General features: G+C 41.2%; 1 protein-coding gene across 8 annotated transcripts in view; it reads right to left on the bottom strand.

Moving 5' to 3' along the window:
• Positions 1-3,302: 3,302 nt before the first annotated feature.
• The window catches only part of ADHFE1 (alcohol dehydrogenase iron containing 1), a 32,217-nt gene continuing 13,250 nt past the window's right edge, over positions 3,303-22,269 (bottom strand). For 6 of the 8 annotated variants that reach the window (XM_027577408.2, XM_027577446.2, XM_027577379.2 and 3 more), the window contains 8 exons: positions 21,916-22,021; positions 19,281-19,433; positions 17,227-17,325; positions 14,018-14,096; positions 13,736-13,832; positions 13,029-13,103; positions 10,556-10,713; positions 3,303-3,869 (listed from right to left, as the gene is read on the bottom strand). In XM_027577408.2, coding sequence (XP_027433209.2) covers positions 3,786-3,869; positions 10,556-10,713; positions 13,029-13,103; positions 13,736-13,832; positions 14,018-14,096; positions 17,227-17,325; positions 19,281-19,433; positions 21,916-22,021 — 851 coding nt within the window. In that variant the 3' untranslated portion in view covers positions 3,303-3,785. Of the gene's footprint in view, positions 3,870-10,555; positions 10,714-13,028; positions 13,109-13,735; positions 13,833-14,017; positions 14,097-17,226; positions 17,326-19,280; positions 19,434-21,915; positions 22,022-22,269 lie in introns of those variants that run through there. The other 2 variants (XM_027577399.2, XR_004820045.1) reach the window with 2 other exon arrangements.

Raw genomic sequence — 22,269 nt, 5'->3', positions numbered from 1 at the left:
GGAGACCACCTTGGGCCGACCATTGTGATGGTGATGGCGGGGATGTGGGCCTGCCTCCGCAACAGCTCCCAGAGGGTCAGGCGTTTGATGGAGGGCCTGGGCAGCTGTCTCAGCTTGGGGTTGCTGGTCATCAGAGACGAGGCAGCATGTGCAATGTTGACCCGGAGGTGAACAGTCCCCTTTCTCAGACCCACTCCCCGGAGGCAACAGTCCCTCATTAGGGTACAGTTTCTAATCCAAACAACCATTAATCTTTCTCAGGGTTAAAAGGCCAGGAAAGCAAGTTTTGCTCTCTATTTTGATACTGTACTTGTCTGTATTTTACAAGAGCAGACTTACTTCACTGACCACTGGAAAATACCCCACAGCTGTGTCCACAGCTATGCAAAAATGCCAAGCCCAGCACAGGCCTCCTGGTGCATGGGGAAGGGAGAGGAGTGCAAAACGAATAGGCTGTTTATTGTGGCACTTGACAAAAATCATAAACATGATGTACTTGAAACTAATTAGTATTCTGTATCATAAAACAAGTTAGGGATGCTCATGTATTTTGAATGAAAATTCACCAAATATGATAGTTTTGTGAAAGTGATATTATACAAACTTTTGAATACAATTCTTTTAATTTTTCTTGCCTTAGCAAGTAAATTAATCCACACAAATGGAGCTATAACCCCTGAAAACTTTTTGGTCTTTTAAAGGTAATCAATAAAAAATAGGATTTGACTTAGAAAAATGCACTTGTTGTCTCGGAAATATCGAAGTGTTTGGTTTACAGAAATGGGCTGAATTTCTTATCTCACGTTCTTTTAATAGCTGGTAAGTCAAGAAATACATCTTTTCCATATTCTCAAATTGTAAGGACCAACATGATGGGTATTAAGATAAAAAACATGAAGCCTTCCTAAATCTGTTTCTCATGCCTGACCTTTAAATCCTTCTCTACAGAGTCATCATCAGTATGAATACCAAACACTCCTCCTGGTGAGTCACATTTAGACATCTGGCTACTGGTAGTAAAGGCATTGAACATTTAAGAGAGATCGAGAATGCATTTTTATGTCTCGGATTATTTTACATTACATTTCCCAAACTCAAAATCACACATTAAGGACTATGGAATACATAAAGTCTAGGCATAGCATTTTCAAAGTGGAAGAGGCCTTGGCTGAATACAGTAAAGCCCAAGAAAGACCAAGGGACTGGAGTGGAGCCCGCGGCCCTTGATCCCTAATCTAATGCCGTTCTAATGATGCTACATCACCTTGTAGAATGTCTAGAACTTACCTGGACTTTTTTGGGAGGGTGGGTTGATGGGGAGACACATACATGTTTTTGCTGTGCCAAATGTATTTTGAGACATTAACAACTTTTACTTAAGTTTCCTGAAGGATCTCAGATTGGCAGAGAGTTTAGCTGTACGCTCAATCACACAGCTTCTGCTTTCAAAACCCATGATACTCTTGAAACGCTGGAGGGAATTTTAGCTAGATGTGGCCTGCAAGATACAAATGAGATTCTTTTGGTACTGTCCTAAGCTTGCCTTTTGGGTACTTGGTATAAATGATTTGAATGTTCTGTAGGAATTAAAACTACACCCTAATGATATCATTTCCACGTCAAAAATATATTCATGCATATAATAAAAAACATAAACCACATTTTTAATAGTGGCTATCTTCTGGATGGTGCAATATTTGAAATATATGAAAATATACAAATATTTTCTTTTGTGTTTATCTTTGTATTACCAGTTTTTGGTACTGACCATATTTTATGTTTATAGTTAGAGAAACCTCTATAAACATTATCTCAATGTTATTTAAAAGATCTCAAGGAAATAAAGACCTTGATACAGATAAAGTGGGCCTGGCCAGGTTGAAGGCAAGTAATGCACTTCTCTTCCGTTTTTTAAAATCCTGATGTAATTATATATACATTACTTATTTGATTAAAACTTTAATTCAGTTTAAAACATGAATAAATCCACAAGTACACTGAAATCCAGACTGCCAAAGCTGGAGCAGGCAAAAAAACATCAGTGTGGTAACCTTTATGAGGAGAAATGAGCTGTAGTTTTTGCAGGCTGGGGATAACAGAGAGGCAGATGATCATGCTACTTAGATTCTACTTGCAAGGCTGAAGTCTATAAACTACAACACTGCTTGCTTTTGAGTTAATTTATTTTGAGCACTGAACACATCTTTCCAAAGAGGGAATTACCATGTAGGATGTTAGTGTTTTTCTCAAAGGAACTATTTACCTGAGGATCAGTCTCTAATATTTTACCTCTTTGGGTCTGTTTTAATCTTTAAATATTAGTTATTAGTACTTTCATAAACTAAGATGAATCTGACCTAAAACAATAAAGTGGTATTTTTCTCTGTTCTCTGGCCCCTTTATTTTTTTTTGGCCCTTTTAAAATCAGAAAATATGTGCTTGTAACAAATCCAAACAATACAGATGTTTATGAAATAAAAATGGGAAGTATAAAATATAGTGAAATACTTTCTCTTAATTCTCTATACCCCAAAGTCCTTTTCTCCAGTGATAACTTTTATTTTTTTCAAATATTTTTTATTAATTTATTTGACACAGAACAAGAGAGAGAGAGACAGAGAGCAAGCACAAGCAGGGGGAACGGCAGGCAGGGGAGAAGCAGGCTCCCTCCTGAGCAGGGAGCCCGATGTGGGGCTCAATCCCAGGACCCTGGGATCACGACCTGAGCCGAAGGCAGACGCTTAACTGACTGAGCCACCCAGGCGCCCCTACAGTGATAACTTTTAATATTTTGATGTGTATCCTTTCTCTCTATAGACATATATTTATATATAATTTAATAAGTAAAAATCAGACCATACAGATATATAATTGTTCTGCCTTTTTCCAATTTAGCAGTATATCATGGGCATATTTCCAATAGATTTATCTCATTCTTATTGATAGCACTATAGCATTCCATTATTTAATATACTATGATTTATTTATCTCTATACTATTAATGAATATTTAGGTTTTTTCAGATTTTTTTATTAGGAAATGTGCTGCCAGAAACATCCTTGCCATATATTTTTTTTTAACTTTGTTAGTCACCATACATTACATCACTAGTTTTGGATGTAGCATTCCATGATTCATTGTTTGTGCATAACACCCAGTGCTCCATGCAGAATGTGCCTTCTTTAATACCCATCACCAGGCTAGCCCGTCCCCCCACCCCCTCCCCTCTGGAACCCTCAGTTTGTTTCTCAGAGTCCATCATCTCTCATGGTTCTTCCCCCCCTCCGATTCCCCCCCTTCATTCTTCCCTTCCTGCTATCTTCTTTTTTCTTTTTTAACATATAATGTATTATTTGTTTATCCTTGCCATATTTCTTAACACACTTGTGCTAGTATTTCTATGGGATGAATTTCTAGACTGGGGATTACCGGGCGTAGGATATGTGCATTTATGTTTTTGACAGATACTGAGTTTTGCTCATTTTGACAGATACTGAGTTTTGCTCATTTGATAAATAGAGCAGTGGCAATCTATGGGGTTTAGGACAGGAACACGGATCCCTAAAGTCTCGCCCAAGATCCGACATAGTGGGTATTTTTCCACTATTTTATGGAAGTAGCTTGACTTTGAGCATCAGGGAATCTTCTGCAGGATAAATTTCTAACACATTCAGACTGGTAACAGGTATGTTATATGTGGCGATGAAAAGACAAAGTTCTGGCTAGCTTGGCTTCTCTTGTCAGAACTGTGATGGCCAGTGGTAATTCTTTCAGTGAGAATGAAATTAATACAATTTCATTGAAGCTTCAAACAGATCAGACAGATCCTCTTCTGACTGAGGGCGTGGTGCAAGCTTGGTGACCCTTTCCTGAAACAGTAAACGAAAAGATTTACCCAGGGCTTTGAAAAGATAGTTTGCAAAAGCGACTAGGTTATATAAGTTAACTTGGCCGTGAGACTCAATGACTTGTTAATAGTCCTATCTTTAAAAATCCCATTTCTTGTTTGCTTCATACTAGCTGATCCCTCACTCAGAAGTTCATCAAGTGATGCCTCTTTTCCACAAAGCTTTCAAAAGCCATTGCCTTTGCCTTATGTTCTGGCAATAGCTTTCTACCCAAAGTACAGAACCAAACGAACCTTGGGCAAAACCCCTGCGATAATGACCAAACATTGGGCAGAGCCTCAGCCAGGTAGGCTCTCTGTGCAGAGAGCACTGTCCCAGGTACAGCAGGTGCTGCTGAGGAAAACAAAACCAGGTTGTCCTTCACTTCAAAGACTGTATATTTTGCAACTGGACTGAAAGTATATTCAAAAAGACTTCATTAGGACATCAACTTTCACGCTAAGGACAACAATGACTCCTTTTTAATATTAACTAAGGTTTTACTTCTACCTTCCTAAATGAATTCAGTGACTTGCTCAATTTCTCCGGTGTTGTTGGGTGGAGTCAGCAAAGATGGCACACCCTATTGCTATTTATACCCCCATCAGTGTCTCCATAATCCCAGTGGGACAGGAGATTAAAAGATACTACAATGACGACCCCATGTCCAAATTTCTGGGCCTCAATGAAATTAAGATATATGCCAGAGTTTTGGTTCCATTCTCACGGGTCTCTTGGTTTGTTTTCTTATGGTAAATACTTGTGTGGGAGCGTACCTGGTAGATGAGGCAGGGCTGTGCCCATTCTTCATGCCCAGTGTGCACTAGGGTGCTCGACACACAGTACATAGGTGCTTGACAGTTATTTGTTGAATTAATGAAAATGGCGGGGGGGGATATTGGCATCTCAAAGTTCACATATTCAAGATAGAACTCTGACTCCACCTGCCTTCCATTTTTCTCATCTCAGCAGTGACCCCCAGTCACTCAGAGAAAAGCCTAGGAGTTCTCTTGATTCCTCTTTCCCTTCTCTGCAAGTTCAGGCCACCAGCAAACTTGGCAGATTTCCCTCCAGAGTAAACCCCCAACCTGACCACTTACCACCTCCTGTTCCACCACAACCCACGTCTAAGTCATCCTGACTCCCCTCTCCAAAAGTCTGTTTCCACTTTTGCTCTACTCCCCCTAGAGGCCATTCTTCACACAGCAGCCAGAGCGATGACTTTCCCAGCGTTAAGTTTGTTCATGTCATTACTTGCTTAATGCTCTCTGATGACTTCCCATTGCAATGACAAGACCGTGGCCTCCAATGCCACGCTGTTCCGGCCCTGCTGCTCCCCTCAGCTCTGACTCTTCTCCCATTAGTTCGTCTCACTTAGCCCCATCCCTTCTCAGTCCCACAAAAATGCTCATCTTCACCCTGTCTCAGGGTCTTTCCCCTCTGCCTGCAGTGTTCCCAGATCTCTTCTCCCAGATCTTAATGTGGCTGCCTTCACCTGTAGTCAGAAGCCTCTCTGACCGCCCGCCCTCCTGGAGTGTCCCCCCCCCCCCCCCCCCCCCCCCCCGCCACACTGTCCCATGGGAAATCACTATCTCATTACTCAGGTTTCCCTTCATACCACTAATCATTATCTGAAATGATTTCATTTGTATCTTATTTACATATTTGATTAGATGCCTATCATCTGTCTTCTCTCACTAAAATGTAAGCTCCATGAGGGCGTGAAGAGACTTTATTTTCCTCTTCCTTGTGTCCCATTCAAGGCATGGTATGTAGTAGGACCTCAATAAGTATGTGTAAGGTAAAAGGAAGAATGAAAATAGGAAGAATGTATTAAAAAAATTAACTCAAAATAGGTCTAAATGTAAAGACTCAAATCTAAGAGCTAAAACCAAAACTCTTAGAAGAGAGGAAAATTTCATGATGTTGGATTTGGCAATAATTTCTTGGATATGACACCAAAAGCACAGGCAATACAAAAATTAGGTAAATTGGACTACATCAAAATTTAAAAGTTTTATGCATCAAAGGACACTCTCAAGAGAGTTGAAAAGACAACTCAGATAGAATGAGAAAAGTGCAAATTATAGATCTGATAAGGGGTTAATAACTAGAATATATAAATAATTACTACAACTCAACAGCAGAAAACCCCAAACAAACCATCTCAAAAATAGGCAAAAGACTTGAATAGATATTTCTTGAATGAAGATATATAAATAGCCAGTAAGCACATGAAAAGATGCTCAACATCTTTAGTCATTAGCAAAGTGCTCTTCAAAACCACAGTGATTTCTCACTTCCTATCCACCAGGATAGCTATCCAAAAAATGGAAAATAAGAAATCTTGGTGAAGATGTGGAGAAATTGGAACCTTCATGCATTATTGGTGGGAATGTAAAATGATGCAGCCTCTATGGAAAACAGTTTGGCAGTTCCTCAAAAAGTTAAACAGAGAATTACCCTATGATCCTACAGTTTTATTCCTAGGTATATAACCAATTGAACTGAAAGCAGAGACTAAAACATATTTTTGTACACCAATGTTCATAGTCAGAAGGCTATCCATTACAATAGCCAGAAGATGGAAACAACCCAAGTGTCCATCTGCAGATGAATGGATAGGCAACAGGTGGTATATCCATGCACTGGAATATTATTCAGCCATAAAAAGGAATGAAATTCAGACACATTAAAGATTTATGCTAAGTGAAGACATTATGCAGACACAAAAGGAACAAATACTGTATCTCTTATATGAGGTATCTGCAATAGGCAAATTCATAGAGCCAGAAAGTGGAATAGAGGTTCTCAGGGCCTGGAAAAGGGGAGTTACTATTTCACCATTAAGCAATAGAGCAGAGCTTCTATTTGAAATGGTTTAAAAGTTCTGGAAATGGATAGTTGGGATGACTGCTCAATACTAAATGTACTCAATGGCACTGAATTGTACGCTTAAAAAATGGTTAAAATAGTAAATTTTATGTTAAGTATATTTTACCATGATTAAAAAAATAATTAGGAAGGATGGATGAACAGATGGGAGGATGGGGGAACATGCTGAAGAGTATGGGTAAAACCAAAAATTTTACACTGCAGCAGATCTTCAGAGACTCTAAAGAATTCTGAAAATCCATAGCAAGGCAGAGACTTATATCTGTGTTGGCGGCAGGGTCAAGAACCAAAGTTCAGCATTTGCTATGGCCGCCAATTCCTGCCACATTGTTCTGTTTATAACAGGAGAGAATCTTCTCTGATGAGCTCAGAGGCCCTTAAAACGATCCTGTTCATCTTTGGTGAAGTAGTTCAGGAGTCTCAGAAGTACTTCAGGCCACGCTGATCTGAGTTTCTCTTCCACATTTCTAATGCCCCAGGATAGGTTAAACGAGGACAGGGACATAAAGTTTGTGATCTATCCCCACTCATATCATCTATGCCATGTAAAAGCTAAACTCTCCGAATTAAGATGTGTTCAGCAATGCGCTATTATTTATAGACGTGTAAGACCGAGGGACAACTGATTAACATGGGCACTGAAATAAATCCTGACTACTACTTTTAGCGCATTCATAAAATAACATTTCGGCTGCCCTGTCTGCCAGGGAGTGGAAGTGCTCATTTTGGTAGACAGCTCTCCTCAGAAATGAAATGTTTTGATTTGAAATGTAAATGTTTTTTTCCAGAGGTTTCAGGAACCCCGCTTGGAAGATTAATTTATTCTTGCCTGCTCGCCTTGCAGCCTGGCGTTGGCGGTTGGAAGCCTCCGTACACAGGGCTGCTGTTGCCACCATCAGTATGGGATGTGGTGTTTGGTCAAGAATACTGGCCCGGTTGTTCCTTCCAGAGAAAACTGATCCCTCTTGCTGAACATAAAAGAAGCTTTATCAAATGTCGACTACATAAATAATCTTTCTGGCAATATTCTTTGCAGCAACCAACCTATCCATCTCACTACCTTAAATCCTGTAGATACTAATAAGTGAAGATTAGCCTGCTGCATGTGTAAAATTCTGAAGTTGCCATAGCATTCCTGTAAAATGTTCACTGCTGCCAAAAAAACCAAACAAAAAACCCATAGTAGTTCTTCATCTGCAAAACAGACAGGCTTATTGCTAAGATTCCTCCCAAAGTCCTGTGAATCTCTCCTGCCTTCTCCATATATAGAACACATTGACTCAATTACATGGACTCCAAAATGGAACTAGTGCTAGTTTATTAAAATTAACTATGCTTCTCCCAATCACAGGCACATGATTAAAAAAGCAGCATTCATGTTGGGGCTGCCTTTTGAATATAGCTTGAGGAGATCCTGGCCTCCTCCTCCACCGAGATGACTTGTATTCAAAAGATCTAATTTACCTTGCATGTTTTGTGAAACTACGAAATTAGTTTTGTCTGTTTAAGGCTTTGCTATCTGTGATTTCCCCGGGATGGTATGTGCACGGAGGCATTTAATATGATACCTGATTAACTTGCCATTTTAGTGGATGGTCTCAAATGTTAGTCTGGATCTGTTGCTATCTGGAACAGTTTCTGAAAGTAAAAGACTGAGCACAGTAGAATTTAAACAGTAAGCACTTCCCAGTGTGTGCTGATGGCTGGAAGATGCGTTGCTACTAGCAATGAAATGGCCAAGAATATCACACAGTTTTATCTGAAAATCATGGATACCATCCCTGCAGGTTGACAAGCACACATTCCTGAGTAAGCAGAACTTTTCAGAACCCCTCCTGCAGAACGGACACTATCACTGGAACCATGCTATAGGAGCCAAAGGCTCTGTCAAAAACCATGGCGACCGTTTGGTCTCTGGTCTCTGAATCCCTGGACAGGCTTTCATGGCTTCTTGTCATTAGGTGAGTCCTATCAAGTGTGAGGAAATTTCTGAAAAAAGTTCCTGCCCTTCAGCCATTACACTCACCTGCACAGACGACTTTTCAAGAGAGAGGGCTGCAGGGCTGCAGGTATGTGTCCGTTTATGTGTCCATTTAACACGTTTACTAGCCTGTGCTCGGTGTAGTCGAGGACGGGTGAGGAAAACATCCCTGTACTCATGGAATTTATAGTCTAGTAGGTTTGGATAAAATAACTGTGTTGGTCATATTTTTTGGCTGTTTAGTCCCTTGGACTTGTTGCTTAGAACTAAGAGTTTGTGAGTTAGCCTAAGAGCTCAGCTACACTTTGAGATGTTTCTTTTTCTCATTCATTTATATTTTTGGATGCAGCTGAGGCTACCGGGTCTGAGTCTAAATCAGGGAATCTGCTGGCCTGTGGGTCATGTTTGGTTTCTACAGTGGGTGATCAGGGAATACAATACAAACATCCAGATTGTTGATTTTTGTTGGAAATTAGAAACTCCAGCAGTGGATTTTTTTTTTTTTTTTGAAATTGGAAGCTCAGCGCTGGGGCCTGAATTTCTGCTGGGGGATAATACATTGTAGCTGAAAAGACACCCAGTGAGATGGATTATAAGCTTTCTAGTTCACCAAAGTCCCCACCACTCCCTGCTGCTTTAAATTACTTTGTTCATTGCTATTACCTACCTACCTCCTGAGGACACGTGAGTCTATTAACCCAATCCGTTCAAGTATCATCTTATGTGAGTGGTGAGGTCTTCAACATTCTAAGCAGTTGCCAAGTGGGGAAGCAGCTAGTGTGGGGCCTTTATTTAACCAGAGTGGGGTGAGGGAAAGCACTGCTGCTTAGGGTAAGCAGGAATCTGTGCGGGGTGGATAGAATAGTCATTAACTCTGTTTGAGTCAGCGATAGATCCATGCTTGCCTTAACTTTGGGTAGCAGTGCCTTGCGCTCATATTCTTACAGTGTTTAAGTGATCCACATCTTTCCCATTTTAGACAGAAGGACTAGGTGAATACTCTGGGCATGGTGAGCATAGTGTGGTCCAAAACCCAAGACCTCGTGGCTCTGGCGCGATTTTATGGTGAGTTGCAGTGAATGGGGTCGTAGCTTTTTAAGATCTGATGCTACAGCACAAGGGTATCTGATCCAAAAGGTAAGGGAGGTGCAATGGGAGGGTAAATTCTCTTCATGAGAAACTTGGAGGGGAAACTCTACATCTATTATGATTCTACCCAATAAAGTTGGCAGCTCAGTTTAAATTTTTTTAGCGACATTTAAATAAGACCCAAAGTGACACAGATACGTATGTATATGTATATGTATAAAATATACTCTCCCAGATACATTAAAAAGTGATTTTGTAATAGTATTGATTTAAAGGCCATGCCTATTTTCCCACAAAACAGTAGGAATTTATAACGCTTATAATATAAAATAATATTAGTGGTCCTTTTGGAACAGCATCAGGTTGTTTTATAGAGGACTCTTAAAAGAGCAGAAAGGGTAAAAAGGGAAATTTTGCCATACCTCAAGACAATGTGGTTGTTTCTGCCTTGAGTTTTTATAAAAGATCCTTTCAGTTACATCATAAAAGCTCCAAAAAAGCCAGTTTTATGGAAGAATATAAAGGTGAGGGAGCCTGGCCCCTTCCCACAGGGGAAGAGAAGAGCTGCTGTCTGGTGTGGAGGAGAGCTGAAAGCTGGAGGACCCCTGGGTTTTCCTCTCCCCTGAAACATCCCCAGTGGACCACGTTTTCCCAGCAGCTTTGTGCTTCTCAGAAGGGAGTGAAGGCACCCTGCATCTCTTACCTGGGGCAGCGTTCCTTTCACTAATGCAGGGATATCGGCCCTGGAGTAACCAATGGCAGCGAGGCCATCATCAACATCCAGATCGAATAAGAATTTCCGGAGTGTGTCTGCCAAAATAGGCCCAGCATCTGGGATCCTGGCAGTGCGGGTGTCAGCTCCTAGAAGACACAAAGTGCTGACTATAGAGAGAGAGGGTATCATTCAGTCACAAGATAGCTGAATATATAACCTAACTGCTGCCTCCCTACCACCAAGGACAAGGGCACTGCTCTGCCTCCACACGGAGGCCAGCCCAGTGATCAGCCCTGCAGAACATAGATGGGCCAGGCCAGCCTGCAGAGAACCCCGAGATCCTTTGCAGAGAAGTTGGCTGAGGCTAACCTGGCTTTCACATTTCCAATGGGCTGTTCGCCCCTGGTGTGGTGGGAAGAAGAGGAACTGAGCCAGGAAAAGAAGCACAGGGAGGAGACCAAAAAAGAAGGCTGGTGTTTGGATGAGGAGGAAGGAGCATTTGTAGGAGAAAAGCTTATGTAACTTTCAAGGGTTGGAATTTGCTGACATCTAGAGGTATATGTGTTCAATCTTTTCTCATTGCAACATCTTAGGAAAAGAAGACCAACACTTTGCAAACACCTTGTGTGGCAAGGACGTATAGAGGTACAAAAGTCCAACACTGACTGCCCCAAAGGAGGAAAATGACAAAAATGAATTATGTGTAGCCAGGGAAGGAAATATTTCTTCTCTATAGCTATAAAACTTCTTATTTTGGGCTCCGTTGCCAAAGGGCAGGGCGGGTTCCTCTAAATAAATATTACAGAACCAGTCAGACAGAACCAAGAACATAAAGACTCTCAGGAAACAGTATTTAGGGGTGTCTGGTGGCTCAGTTGTTAAGCTTCTGCCTTCGGCTCAGGTCATGGTCCCAGCTGGGGTCCTGGGATTGAGCCCTGCATCGGGCTCCCTGCTCAGCGGGAAGCCTGCTTCTCCCTCTCCCACTCCCCCTGCTTGTGTTCCCTCTCTCACTGTGTCTCTCTCTGTCAAAAAAATAAAATCTTAAAAAAAAAAAAAAGAAAAAAACAGTATTTACTCTGTAGATAATAGTGATGTTGGTGAAGGGGGAAGAAGGTTGCAAAGGGGTGGAAATTTGGACATGATTAGTAATTAGTACATGAGGGCGCCTGGGTGGCTCAGATGGTTAAGATCCATTGGATCGGGTCAAGATCCCAAGGTCCTGGGATCGAGTCCCGCATCGGGTTCCCTGCTCAGCGGGGAGCCTGCTTCTCCCTCTGCCTCTGCCTCTCTCTCTCTCCCTGTCTCTCATGAATAAATAAATAAAATCTTTAAAAAAAATAATCAGTACATGAAATCGTAGAGACATCAGTGTGGAAGAGCTAGGGGTTCTGCCCTCAGGCAGGGTAGCAGTGAGAGTCCCCAGACTCTTCGCACTCCAGCCCTTCACCTGTTCTAGTTGAACACATTCACTGCCAGGAAGTGAAGCACTCGACAAACAGATGTGGCATAAGTCATTATCCAAAATGCCTCATGTTGAGTCTAAGGCCACTTTCTCTGTATGGTTCAAAAGGAGACTAGAATGTATAGTTTATGTCCCTACTGAAGCACACTATTCAATTAGTTTTAACCCTTTTCTTCTATGAGAACAAGAACTGTTTTAGTAATCCAGGAAAAGGTTTAAATAGAACCCGATACGGGGCTAGTTGGGAGAGCGGCTGGAGGGAAGGTAAACCTTGCCTGACAAGACCAGTCTGTATTACACAGTGGCAGCTGAAATATGGATTAGGTGGAAAGGTGACACACGGTATAAAGTTTATGAGGTTTTTATGTTCCTGGGATTGCTGCCATAAAACACACCATCAAAGCCTCTGGGTTTTCCTGTGAAGTGTTTGAGAAAAAAAAGAGAGGGTAGGAAAGAGAATAAATTGGTATAAAGCTAAGAAAATCTAAGATTACATAGGGAATTAAAATATTTAATGGCTAAGTACGGAATCACATTAAACAAAACTTCTTATGCAAGGAGGAAGAATTGGTGGGTTCTACCCTGAGTTTTGTCTACCGGAGGAATTGCTTTCTCAGTAACGTTGTTGGTTGCCTGGAATTTTAGCTTTGAGTTCTCTAAGACTTTCCCATTTACCATACACCTAGCCTACTATTTGGGCTCCTTCCTACTTACACTGCGTATTTACCGGGCATCTATCTGAGTCCCCAGAATGGCTAAAAAAACAGCCCCAACCTCAAAGGGAAAAGGGACACAAGATCCTTGCTAAGGTAGGCACCATATTTCCAGTAGCCCATGCTGGGAAATCAAGTCCCTGCACTGCTTCTCTACCCTGGACTTCTCTCATTAGCATTCCCAGCACAGCCCAGCACCTGGAACTCTACGAAAGCACACACATCAGTGTGAGAGAGATGTGGAGGTGAAGCAGGACACATGGAAGGAGTCTGTGGTCATGCCTACCTTCTCGGAAATAACCTCTCCCAACGGCTGGAGCTAGAAGAGCATAATGACGTTTTCTTTTTAGCTTTTCCCTTCCTACCCTAAACACAAGTAGGGGAATAAAATGTTTGGAAAGTTAATCAAATTCTCAAAGTCTACTTGAAAGAGTTCTCATCTTAGAAAAATACCAAAAATTTTTACTCAACACTAAAGCTAGCCTGAATATAATTTTTTTGCTTGTGAGATTCAAAAAGCACTGTGGGTGTCTTGTTATAGACATTATTTATTCTACAGAGCAGCAAAACAAGTTCTTCTTTTGGGATCCTTTTATAAAGTTTCTAGCTGTTTAGATTTTCTATAATTGGGAAGGTACTGTTACTTCCTGAATTAGATTCATTTTATTACCCACTAAATGTAGCAAAAACCATTCACAACATTAATACTATGTAAAGAGTTTCATGTTCCTTAGGAATGAAAACGAGAAATATCATTACTACAAATTTAACATAAGCAATATTTGGTTCCATTTCATTGTTAATAGATTATTAGAAGCAAAATTACAGAATTTTAGTGCTAGACAGGACTGTAGGCAGGTCACTCACATTTTATTATTAAACTATTCCAAAGCAACTTTATGGGTATTATTATCCTTTATGGTTTATCCCCAGAAGCAACCTACAAAATGCTCCACATATGCGGGTCACAGATTTATGAGTAATGGTTCATACCCAGTATTTCTGCCGTTTCCAGGTGCCGTTCAGGAGACATCTGTGCTGTGAAAGTGAATACCGCTGGGGAGGTGAGTACCACAGAAAGGCCATGAGGCTGAAGAGAAACAAAATGTGGTGACCAATGGGGCAAATTTGGGTCTTTACCCTGCATATTCTAGATATTAAATTACTTTAGCCTGTACTCCAAGCAATCAAGAATTGACAAATACATTTAACAGATACATTTATGGCAACTGCAAAGAACATGAAATTTAATTAAAGAATTTATTATGATTTTACCACCAGTGGGTGATCCACATTATAATCCTTTGCTTTATATGTCTTCACTAAGCCTGAAATCGGGTAAGACATTCCATGGCTAGAAAAGAAAGAAAGTCCTTAGGTTGACATACAGCTATCAGAAATTCAAATTAACAAAACAAACATACTTTTATGGGAGAGCCCTTCACAGTCTCTTGACAATATAGTCATCTCACAAAGTGATACATTCTGTTTTCTTTGATACAACAATATATTATTGCATTGGACATTTTGTGTATTCGTTAACAAAACCTCTGAAATGTTCAAATTCAAATGCTCACAGAATTGTATGTCAAATGCAGAAATTGCTTCCCAAACACGTAGATTAACCTGATGATCTTGAAGAAATCAAGAATTTACTTTGAAGTTTCTTTAATAAGCTTCAGGGCATGCGTTTTCTGTTTTGCTTGGCACCGCCTTGGCAGCGTGCTCCTGCACAGCTGATGATGTGGGTGGGTGTTTTATGAGCCAAGATGTGCTGCATTAGACATGCAAGCTTGACCCTCCAGTGATCTGTCCCATTGATAATTGATACATCCTTTCAAATGTTACATACTAATAGAGTTGACTCATAAATGATTATTGTAGTTCGAAAGGCTATCAAGAAAAGGTATCATGGTTTTTATTTGTGGGGTTTGATTTGTTAATGAAAAAACACTTTATATACTCTTGAATTTTTGGTGAACAAACAGGACAATATTATAGTTTACTAGATGACTCAGAAGATACATACTGTGAGAAGCTTATATATTTATAATTAATACATTGTAAATGAAATGCTTTACAATAGTAAAATGGTCTGTAAGTCTTTTTATGTGGGTTATTGGATGACTTTGGGCTTACTCAGCAAAAGATTTACAATTCATAAGAAGACAGAGTATTTTGGTGAACCATATGATTACTTATCCAAAAAAGGTATCCCTTGCCTATCACTTTCGTGAGATGGATCAGAAGCTATTGATTCACTGAATTGCTGTTTACTTAGGAATGTGCTTGACCTTTCTTGGGCTTCACAGTATTTGGAAAATTATTGCTTAGTGTGCTTTCATGATGTGAAAGAGTTCATGTAGCTTTCAAAAGTAACTTTCTAACAATACCCAACATCTTAGTTTGATTTCTTTTAAGAGTTGTGTATGTTTTTCGTAAAAATTAGAATGGTCCATAATCCTTTTTCTTCAAGATAACCATTATAGGATGTTTCTTCTAGTCTTTTTATGCATATCTTTAGTTTATGATCATATGTGCATACAGTTTCAAACATTGCTTTGGTTACTTAATATTTTTTATAAACGTTTTCCCATATCATTTTCTATTCTTCTAAAACATTATTTTTAATAGCCTTATTTTATTTTTTGAGTACTGCATTTCAGTTAACCATTCCTAAACTGTTGGAAATTAGGTTGTTTCCAAAATTTTCGATTATACATACCACTTAGGAAATTCTTTGATCATATGATTTCTTTAGGCTGCATTCATAGAACTAAAATTAGTGGGCCCAAGGATATAAACATTTTTCAAGCTCTTGGGAGATTTTACTCACTTGCTTTTTATTTTATTTTTTATTTATTTATTTTTAAAGATTTATTTATTTACTTGAGAGAGACAGAGAGCCAGAACAAGCAGGAGGGGCAGAGGGAGAGGGGGAGAGAATCCTAAGCAGACTCTGCACTGAGTGTGGAGCCCGACACAGGGCTTGATCCCATGACCCCGAGATCACAACCAGAGCTGAAACCAAGAGTTGGACGCTTAACGGACTGCACCATGCAGGCACCCCACCTGTTTTTTAGAAAGGTGGTATCAATATGTGCTCTCAGCAGCCAAGTTTGGGGGTGAATTCACTGCACCCTCCATAGCAAAGCCCTATTCTTAATTCTCAGGGATCACAGGTATTCAGTATTAAGGCATCATACCAATAAAGTTCTGATCAAACAAATAAATTCTGGGCTACTGACAAGGATTCTGATCCCTTTCTTTTTGTGAGAGATTAAGAGAAAAAAATTCTTGCATTTGAGGTTTTAAAAATCCACAACACATGGTGAGGATGTGGAGAAATCAGAACCCTTATCCACTGCTTATGGAAGTGTAAAATGGTGTAGCTGCTATGGATAACAATACTAGTTCCTCAGAACTTAAACAGAGAGCTACCATATGACCTAACAACTCCACTCCTAGGTATATACTCAGTAGAAATGAAAACATATATCCACACAAAAAACTTATACACAAATGTTCATAGCAGCATTATTCATAATAGCCAAAAAGTGGAAACAGTCCAATGTCCATCTTCTGATGAATGGAGAAATAAAATGTGGCATATCCATACAGTGGAATATTACTAGGCAATAAAAAGGAATGACATACTGATGCATGTATGGATGAACCATGAAAACATGCTAAGCTAAAGGCACAAATGACCACATATTATATAATTCCATTTATATAAAATATCCAGAGTAGGCAAATCTATAAAGACAAAGTAGGTTAGTGGTTGCTTACGACTGAGGGGTGTAGGAGGATTGATGGGTGACAGCCAAGGGGAACGGAATTTCTTCTCGGCAATAAAATGTTGTAAAATCGATTGTGGTAATGGCTGTACAACTCTATGAATATGCTAAAGCCCACTGAATTATACATTTTGAATGGGTAAATTTTATAGTGTGTGAATTGTATCTCAATAAGGCTGTTATAAAAGAAAAATCTATGGGTGCCTGGGTGGCTCAGATGGTTAAGTGTCTGCCTTCGGCTCAGGTCATGATCCCAGGGTCCTGGGATCGAGTCCCACATTGGGCTCCCTGCTCCTTGGGAGCCTGCTTCTCCCTCTGCTTCTCTCTCTCTCTCTCTCTCTCTCCCTCTGTCTGTCATGAATAAATAAATGAAATCTAAAAAAAAAAAAAAAAATCTATGAGGGCACCGGGCTGGCTCAGTCGATGGAGCATGTGATTCTTGATCTCAGGGTCATGAATTTGAGCCCCACATTAGGGGTAGAATATATTTTAAAAAAATAATAAAACTTAAAAAACTATGACCCAACAAATTACATTTGAATTAAGAAAACATTCCAGGACCCTAAGTTAAATTTCTTCTCTCTATAGCATATTTAGATCTTACCACTTGTCCTAAGTTATAAACATTTTTTAAAAATAAAAGCAATAGCTTAGGTGAAGAAATAAAATCTCAAGTTCGCTCACCACAGATGAACACCAGCATTTCCAAAGCCAATGCCAGCAAAAGCACTTGCCAAGTGCATATTAGACCTCGCTTCAAGATCATCAGGATTTCTGACAGCCCTGTGGATGATATAAATACCTACATCAACACTGGCATTTCCTACTGAATAAAAAGCTGCCTTAGGGAAAGATCTGTGAAAAAAGAAATTCTGCTTGGTAGGAAGAAAAATTAGGCAACTTATTCAAACGACATCTTGTTTTCTCAACGAAAACCGAAGGGAAACATATTTTCTCATCAATGGTTTTGGGCAAAGGCATAATAAATATGCTGTCAGGCTGCTCATGTGATAAAAGTGCCAGGGGAAGCAAAGCACTGACCCCTGGACTGCGAGCTGCTCTAGAAAAGTGCCCTGAGACTCATTCTTCTTCTTCATTTGTCAGTGATCTTGACTATGGCCAAGTAAACATACAATCAGAATGCACAGGGCCCAGACTACTTCTCTGAAATGAGTCCCTGTTGCCCGGGGCTACCTGCAGGCTAAACACAGCCTGCCCAGCCATCTTTCTTTCTGTGACACTGCCCCAAATAGAACCCTCTGGAGGCCTCTTTTAGTATCTGTGGAAACTACATGTTATTTTAATATTTATCCTCATGGAAGTGGGATGTTATTGTAGGATGAGCCTTTGCTCGCTCTAGATGTCCCGACGCCACTTTGTAAAAGCAAATTCTCAAAGGCCCCTTGCAGATGCAGCTCAACCATCCTGCACACACTTGCTTAGAAACCCTGCCCCAGGGAAGAAGCCTAAGACTGCCAAGAATGACAAACCACCCCTTGCTTGCTTTTCACGATTTTGCCTGGAGTAAGGGTTCCTGTTATGCAGTAAGAGTGCTACAGCCTTTTATCTCCTTTTATTTGGAATGGTTAGGCATCTGTGGCTCCTTTCCAAACCCAGTGTTAGTTTCTTATTCCCTGAACACCAAGATGAAAGAGCATGTGATGGGGCTTCAGCTTTTCCTCTGTCCTTTACATGCCCTCACCTTCCACTGTGCTCTGCCAAGTCTTCTGCCTGTCTCTCACACACTGGCTGACCATTATCTGTATCTGCGTCTACCCAGCCAAATGCTACCATGCTCCCTGATGGTCTCCTGAAATAGTTCTGTGTCCCTTCCCTTTGCTTTACTACAAAATGTAGTCTGAGCTCCCTCTCTAGTGTAGCTTCCAGCTCGGGGCCAGCGGAAGCACCATGTTCACATCTAGGTCCAACCTGCTGTGCTCTTTCCCTCTGTTATGTGTACAAATGAGTCTGGCTTTGCATAGGTCTTAGTGTCTCAGGGATCAGCTTTCATCTCTAAGTATATCTTTGCTCTCTTGGGAGCCAATCATAGCTACATCATTCATAAATCCTTTGAAATCTTTTAGAAAGCTTTTTATATCTCCTGGGACAGACAACTCTACACATCCATTTCTTAAATTCAGTCATGTTAGTTTGCTTACTGGGTTGACTGTGTGTGCCTTTGGACAGGGCCTGCATGGGCACAGCCAACATCTGCCTCTCTGGGTCTCACTTCAGCTCTTGGTGTAGCCAAATCTCAAAGGACATCTGCCCTCACCTGAGCTCTGGTTTCGAGGCTTTGATGAATAATCCTTCTAGGTGCATCCTTCAGAAATCAGGGGCTCATATTTTGTTCCCTTGCCTTTGCCTTTTCAGACTGAAGGACTCAGGTTTCATCTGACCTCAGGTGAGTCCCTCCCCATCCTTTTCATCCTTCCAGAGACCGCTGGTCTCTGGTGCTCCTCTGTGTCCACTGACTGATCTGATGAACAGGCGTGCTCAGGCTATTTCAGGATCTGGCACGCTATATTTTATGTGAGGGTGGAATGTGGTTTTCCTGTTCTATTTGTTCCCTCCCTCCCTCCCTTCCTTTTTCTTTCTTTCGATTTTATTTTTAAGTAATTTCAACATCCAATGTGGGGCTCGAACTTACAACCCCAAGATCAAGATTTGCATGCTTTATTGACTGAGCCAGCCAGGCGCCCCTTCCATTCCATTTCTATCTCCCTTGGGCCACATACCTCTTCAGATACTTAGCGACGATCCTAAGTGCATGGACTGCCCAAATGTCGCTGATTGGGTTGCTGCCCTGGTATGCTGGCCGGGTGATAGGATTTGAAGGGCAGGGGCTCCGCATGTGGTAGGGTAGGGCAGTGTAGGACTCCAGGGCATGGCTAATGAGAAATATTTAAAACACACAGATTGAAAGCACCTTCTTCTTTTTTCCCTCCATTCAAATTACAGACTCTCTTGGACATGTTCAGTATTCACTCCACGGCAGATAAACTCTGTAGCAGTGATAATGACAGCGCATCATCCCAGCAGGTCAGACTCTTGCCCACAATAGTCATTGCTTATTATAGAAATTAACAGTGACGTTTATATTAACAGCATTACAGTGTTTTTTGACCAGTATGTATTACTGGATTACATGTGGTCCCTTTCTAGTGCAAATAAATCTTTATGATGTTGAATTTTTACATATTTGGGTCATGAAGAAAAGCACTGAATCTAAAAAATGATTTCCTTGTAAAATATATTTACCATTTTATACCTTGCACTGATCAAATACCGTATCACCTAAGGAGGATCATAGTTACATGAACTGTCTATTAAGAGTACCGTGCAGCGGGTGAGAACACAGACGCCAGGGTCAGCTGTAAATCCTGGCACCAGACCTTCCTGTTGCAGGCCTGGGTAAGTCACTAGCTAACCTGTGACTCTAAGACAAGGACAAATAATACTATGCCTTCCTGGTGCTGCTGTGAAAATTAAATGAGGTGGTACATGTAAAGTACTTAGAATAATGAGCAGCACATTGTAAAACTTACCATTCACTGTTATTATTAAATTTTGGCCTGAAAAAAAATTCAATTCTTTTTTCTGACATGCCTTAAACTAAAGGTTGGCTATTTCAAGAACCAAGCTTCAGAATTTCCTCTACCTGCTGGGGTGCCATCAATTCTAATGAATCAATTGCAGAAGAGGAAAAAAAAAAGCATAGCCATCTAGATCAATGATGCACTGGGAACACAATATAACATGAACGGTTTCAGGCATGAATTATGGTTTTCGGTCTTAGAATGGAGAATTTCTTCTATACCTGAGAAGCAGATAAAATCTTTTGAACAAACCATTGGAACTTTTTTTTTAAATAGTTGGTAGATGGTTTTATGGCTTTATGGTTCTTAATCTGTTCAAACTGTGGGCAATGCAAGAATGAGGTGTCCATGTCGGGAGATATTAACCAAATACCTATGATGTGACAGTCACTGTGCCAAGGGACAGAGATGGAGAAGTGAGTAAGATGGTCCTGTCCTCATCAAGCTCACAGTGCAATGAAGGAGATGGGCATGTGAAATGGAAGAGTCTTAGAATGTATACGCCACCCAATGGGGAAGAGCAAAGAACAGAGTGGTCAGTTGTACCTGAGGAGAGGAAAGGGGGTGGGGGTCAGCAAAGGCTCCATCAAGGGGAGAATGCACCAGTGGAACTGGAAGATGAATGTTCCAAACAGATAAAGAGCTGAGCATTGGGGACATTCCAGGGCCAAAGAAATTTGGCCTTCTGGCAGTAGGCGTGGAAAGCCACTAACAGACTTGTCAGGCAGAGGTATGTGTGTGTGCATGCATGTATATGTGTGATGAATCTTGCTGAGGCTGTTATAGAGGACAGACGGACTATGGGATGGAAGCAGGGAGTCTGACAAGGATACTGCAACTGTCTAAGCAAGACTTGGGCAGGTCTGAACCAAGGTGGGAACAATGAGGCTTGAGGGGAGGGAGCAGATAGGAGAGATTCAAGCAGGACAAGTGGTAGGAAATACTGGGCTATGTGTGGGCATGAGAAGGAAGTTCATAGTAAGTCCTGCTGCTCACTAACTTAAGGGACTCAGGGAAAGCTGTGAGGTGGTGGGGGAAGTTAGAGAAGAATCAGATTTCATCGAATTTAAGATGCCATGCATTATAAGATGCACTAGTTAAAAAAAATGTACCACTGAGGAAGAAAACCATACAGTCGTGCCACAGATCTTAAGATGTGTTCTGAGTTCGGAGATGTTAGAATGTGAAAAAATGTGCACATGCAAGTGGATGAAATAGGTAGTTTGGGACATGCTGAATGTGGACGGTGTCCTGATCAGGGATCCAGCAGCACATCGCAGCTGAGGCCCAGGGAGCATGCAGTATGACTCTGGCAAGTCACTACATCTCCAAGCCAGGTTTCTTTCTCATGTGGTGCAGAGCTGTAGTGAGGTGGTGATGTGTGCAAAGTGCTGACTCAGTGAAACGTCTGCTCCCTCTTCCGTGCCGTGGCAGCCCTGGCCGTTTCCTGCTTCCTGTAGCCATAGAGGCAGGTGCTGTGGGTCTGAGATGCTGCACACCAGCTCCGCCTGCTCCTTTTGCTGCGTCCCCGTGGCAGCCGCCGTGGCTGGCCTGGCTGATCCTGAACAGCGGTCTGTGGCTTACCCAGGAGCCCACCTAGTCATCAACCTTTATAGGTTCTGCGTTTTCATCTAGGAAAGGGGATAAGGATAGCCAAAGCTGGCGTGGTTGTGGAACACTAATCGGTGTCTGCTTAGCAAGTGCTTTCAGCAAGAAGATACTGTCCATAGACTCAGGGACTGGAAAAGCCCCTCCAGTTGGCACCGGTACCTACCAAAGCACATCGAAGCCGCTGTTGGCAACCACCTGGTCAGGCATGTGCAGGGTGTGCATAGGATCGATCAGTCCCAGTGTGGGTTTGATGGCTCGGGAAGCAATGCCTAAGACAGGGATTTTCAACAGAGGGGAAAGGTATGGACACCATTTAAAAAAATTAAGTTACTTTAGGTTAACAATCTATTCTTAAAAAATTAAAAATAGGAGATGAGATTCATTCTCATGAAGGAAGGCAGCAAGAACAGTGGAAAGAGGTCTGGAGTCAGAAACCTGGGTTTTTCAGTGGATCTGAAGCTCCTTCTGGTTTGAAGGAGCCAAGTGTGTACATCTCTTCCCAACGCTGGTTTGAATG

Source organism: Zalophus californianus, chromosome 4, assembly GCF_009762305.2.
Source record: "Zalophus californianus isolate mZalCal1 chromosome 4, mZalCal1.pri.v2, whole genome shotgun sequence".
NCBI classification, from domain to species: Eukaryota; Metazoa; Chordata; class Mammalia; order Carnivora; family Otariidae; genus Zalophus; species Zalophus californianus.
This window is presented reverse-complemented; position numbering and strand designations above follow the sequence as displayed.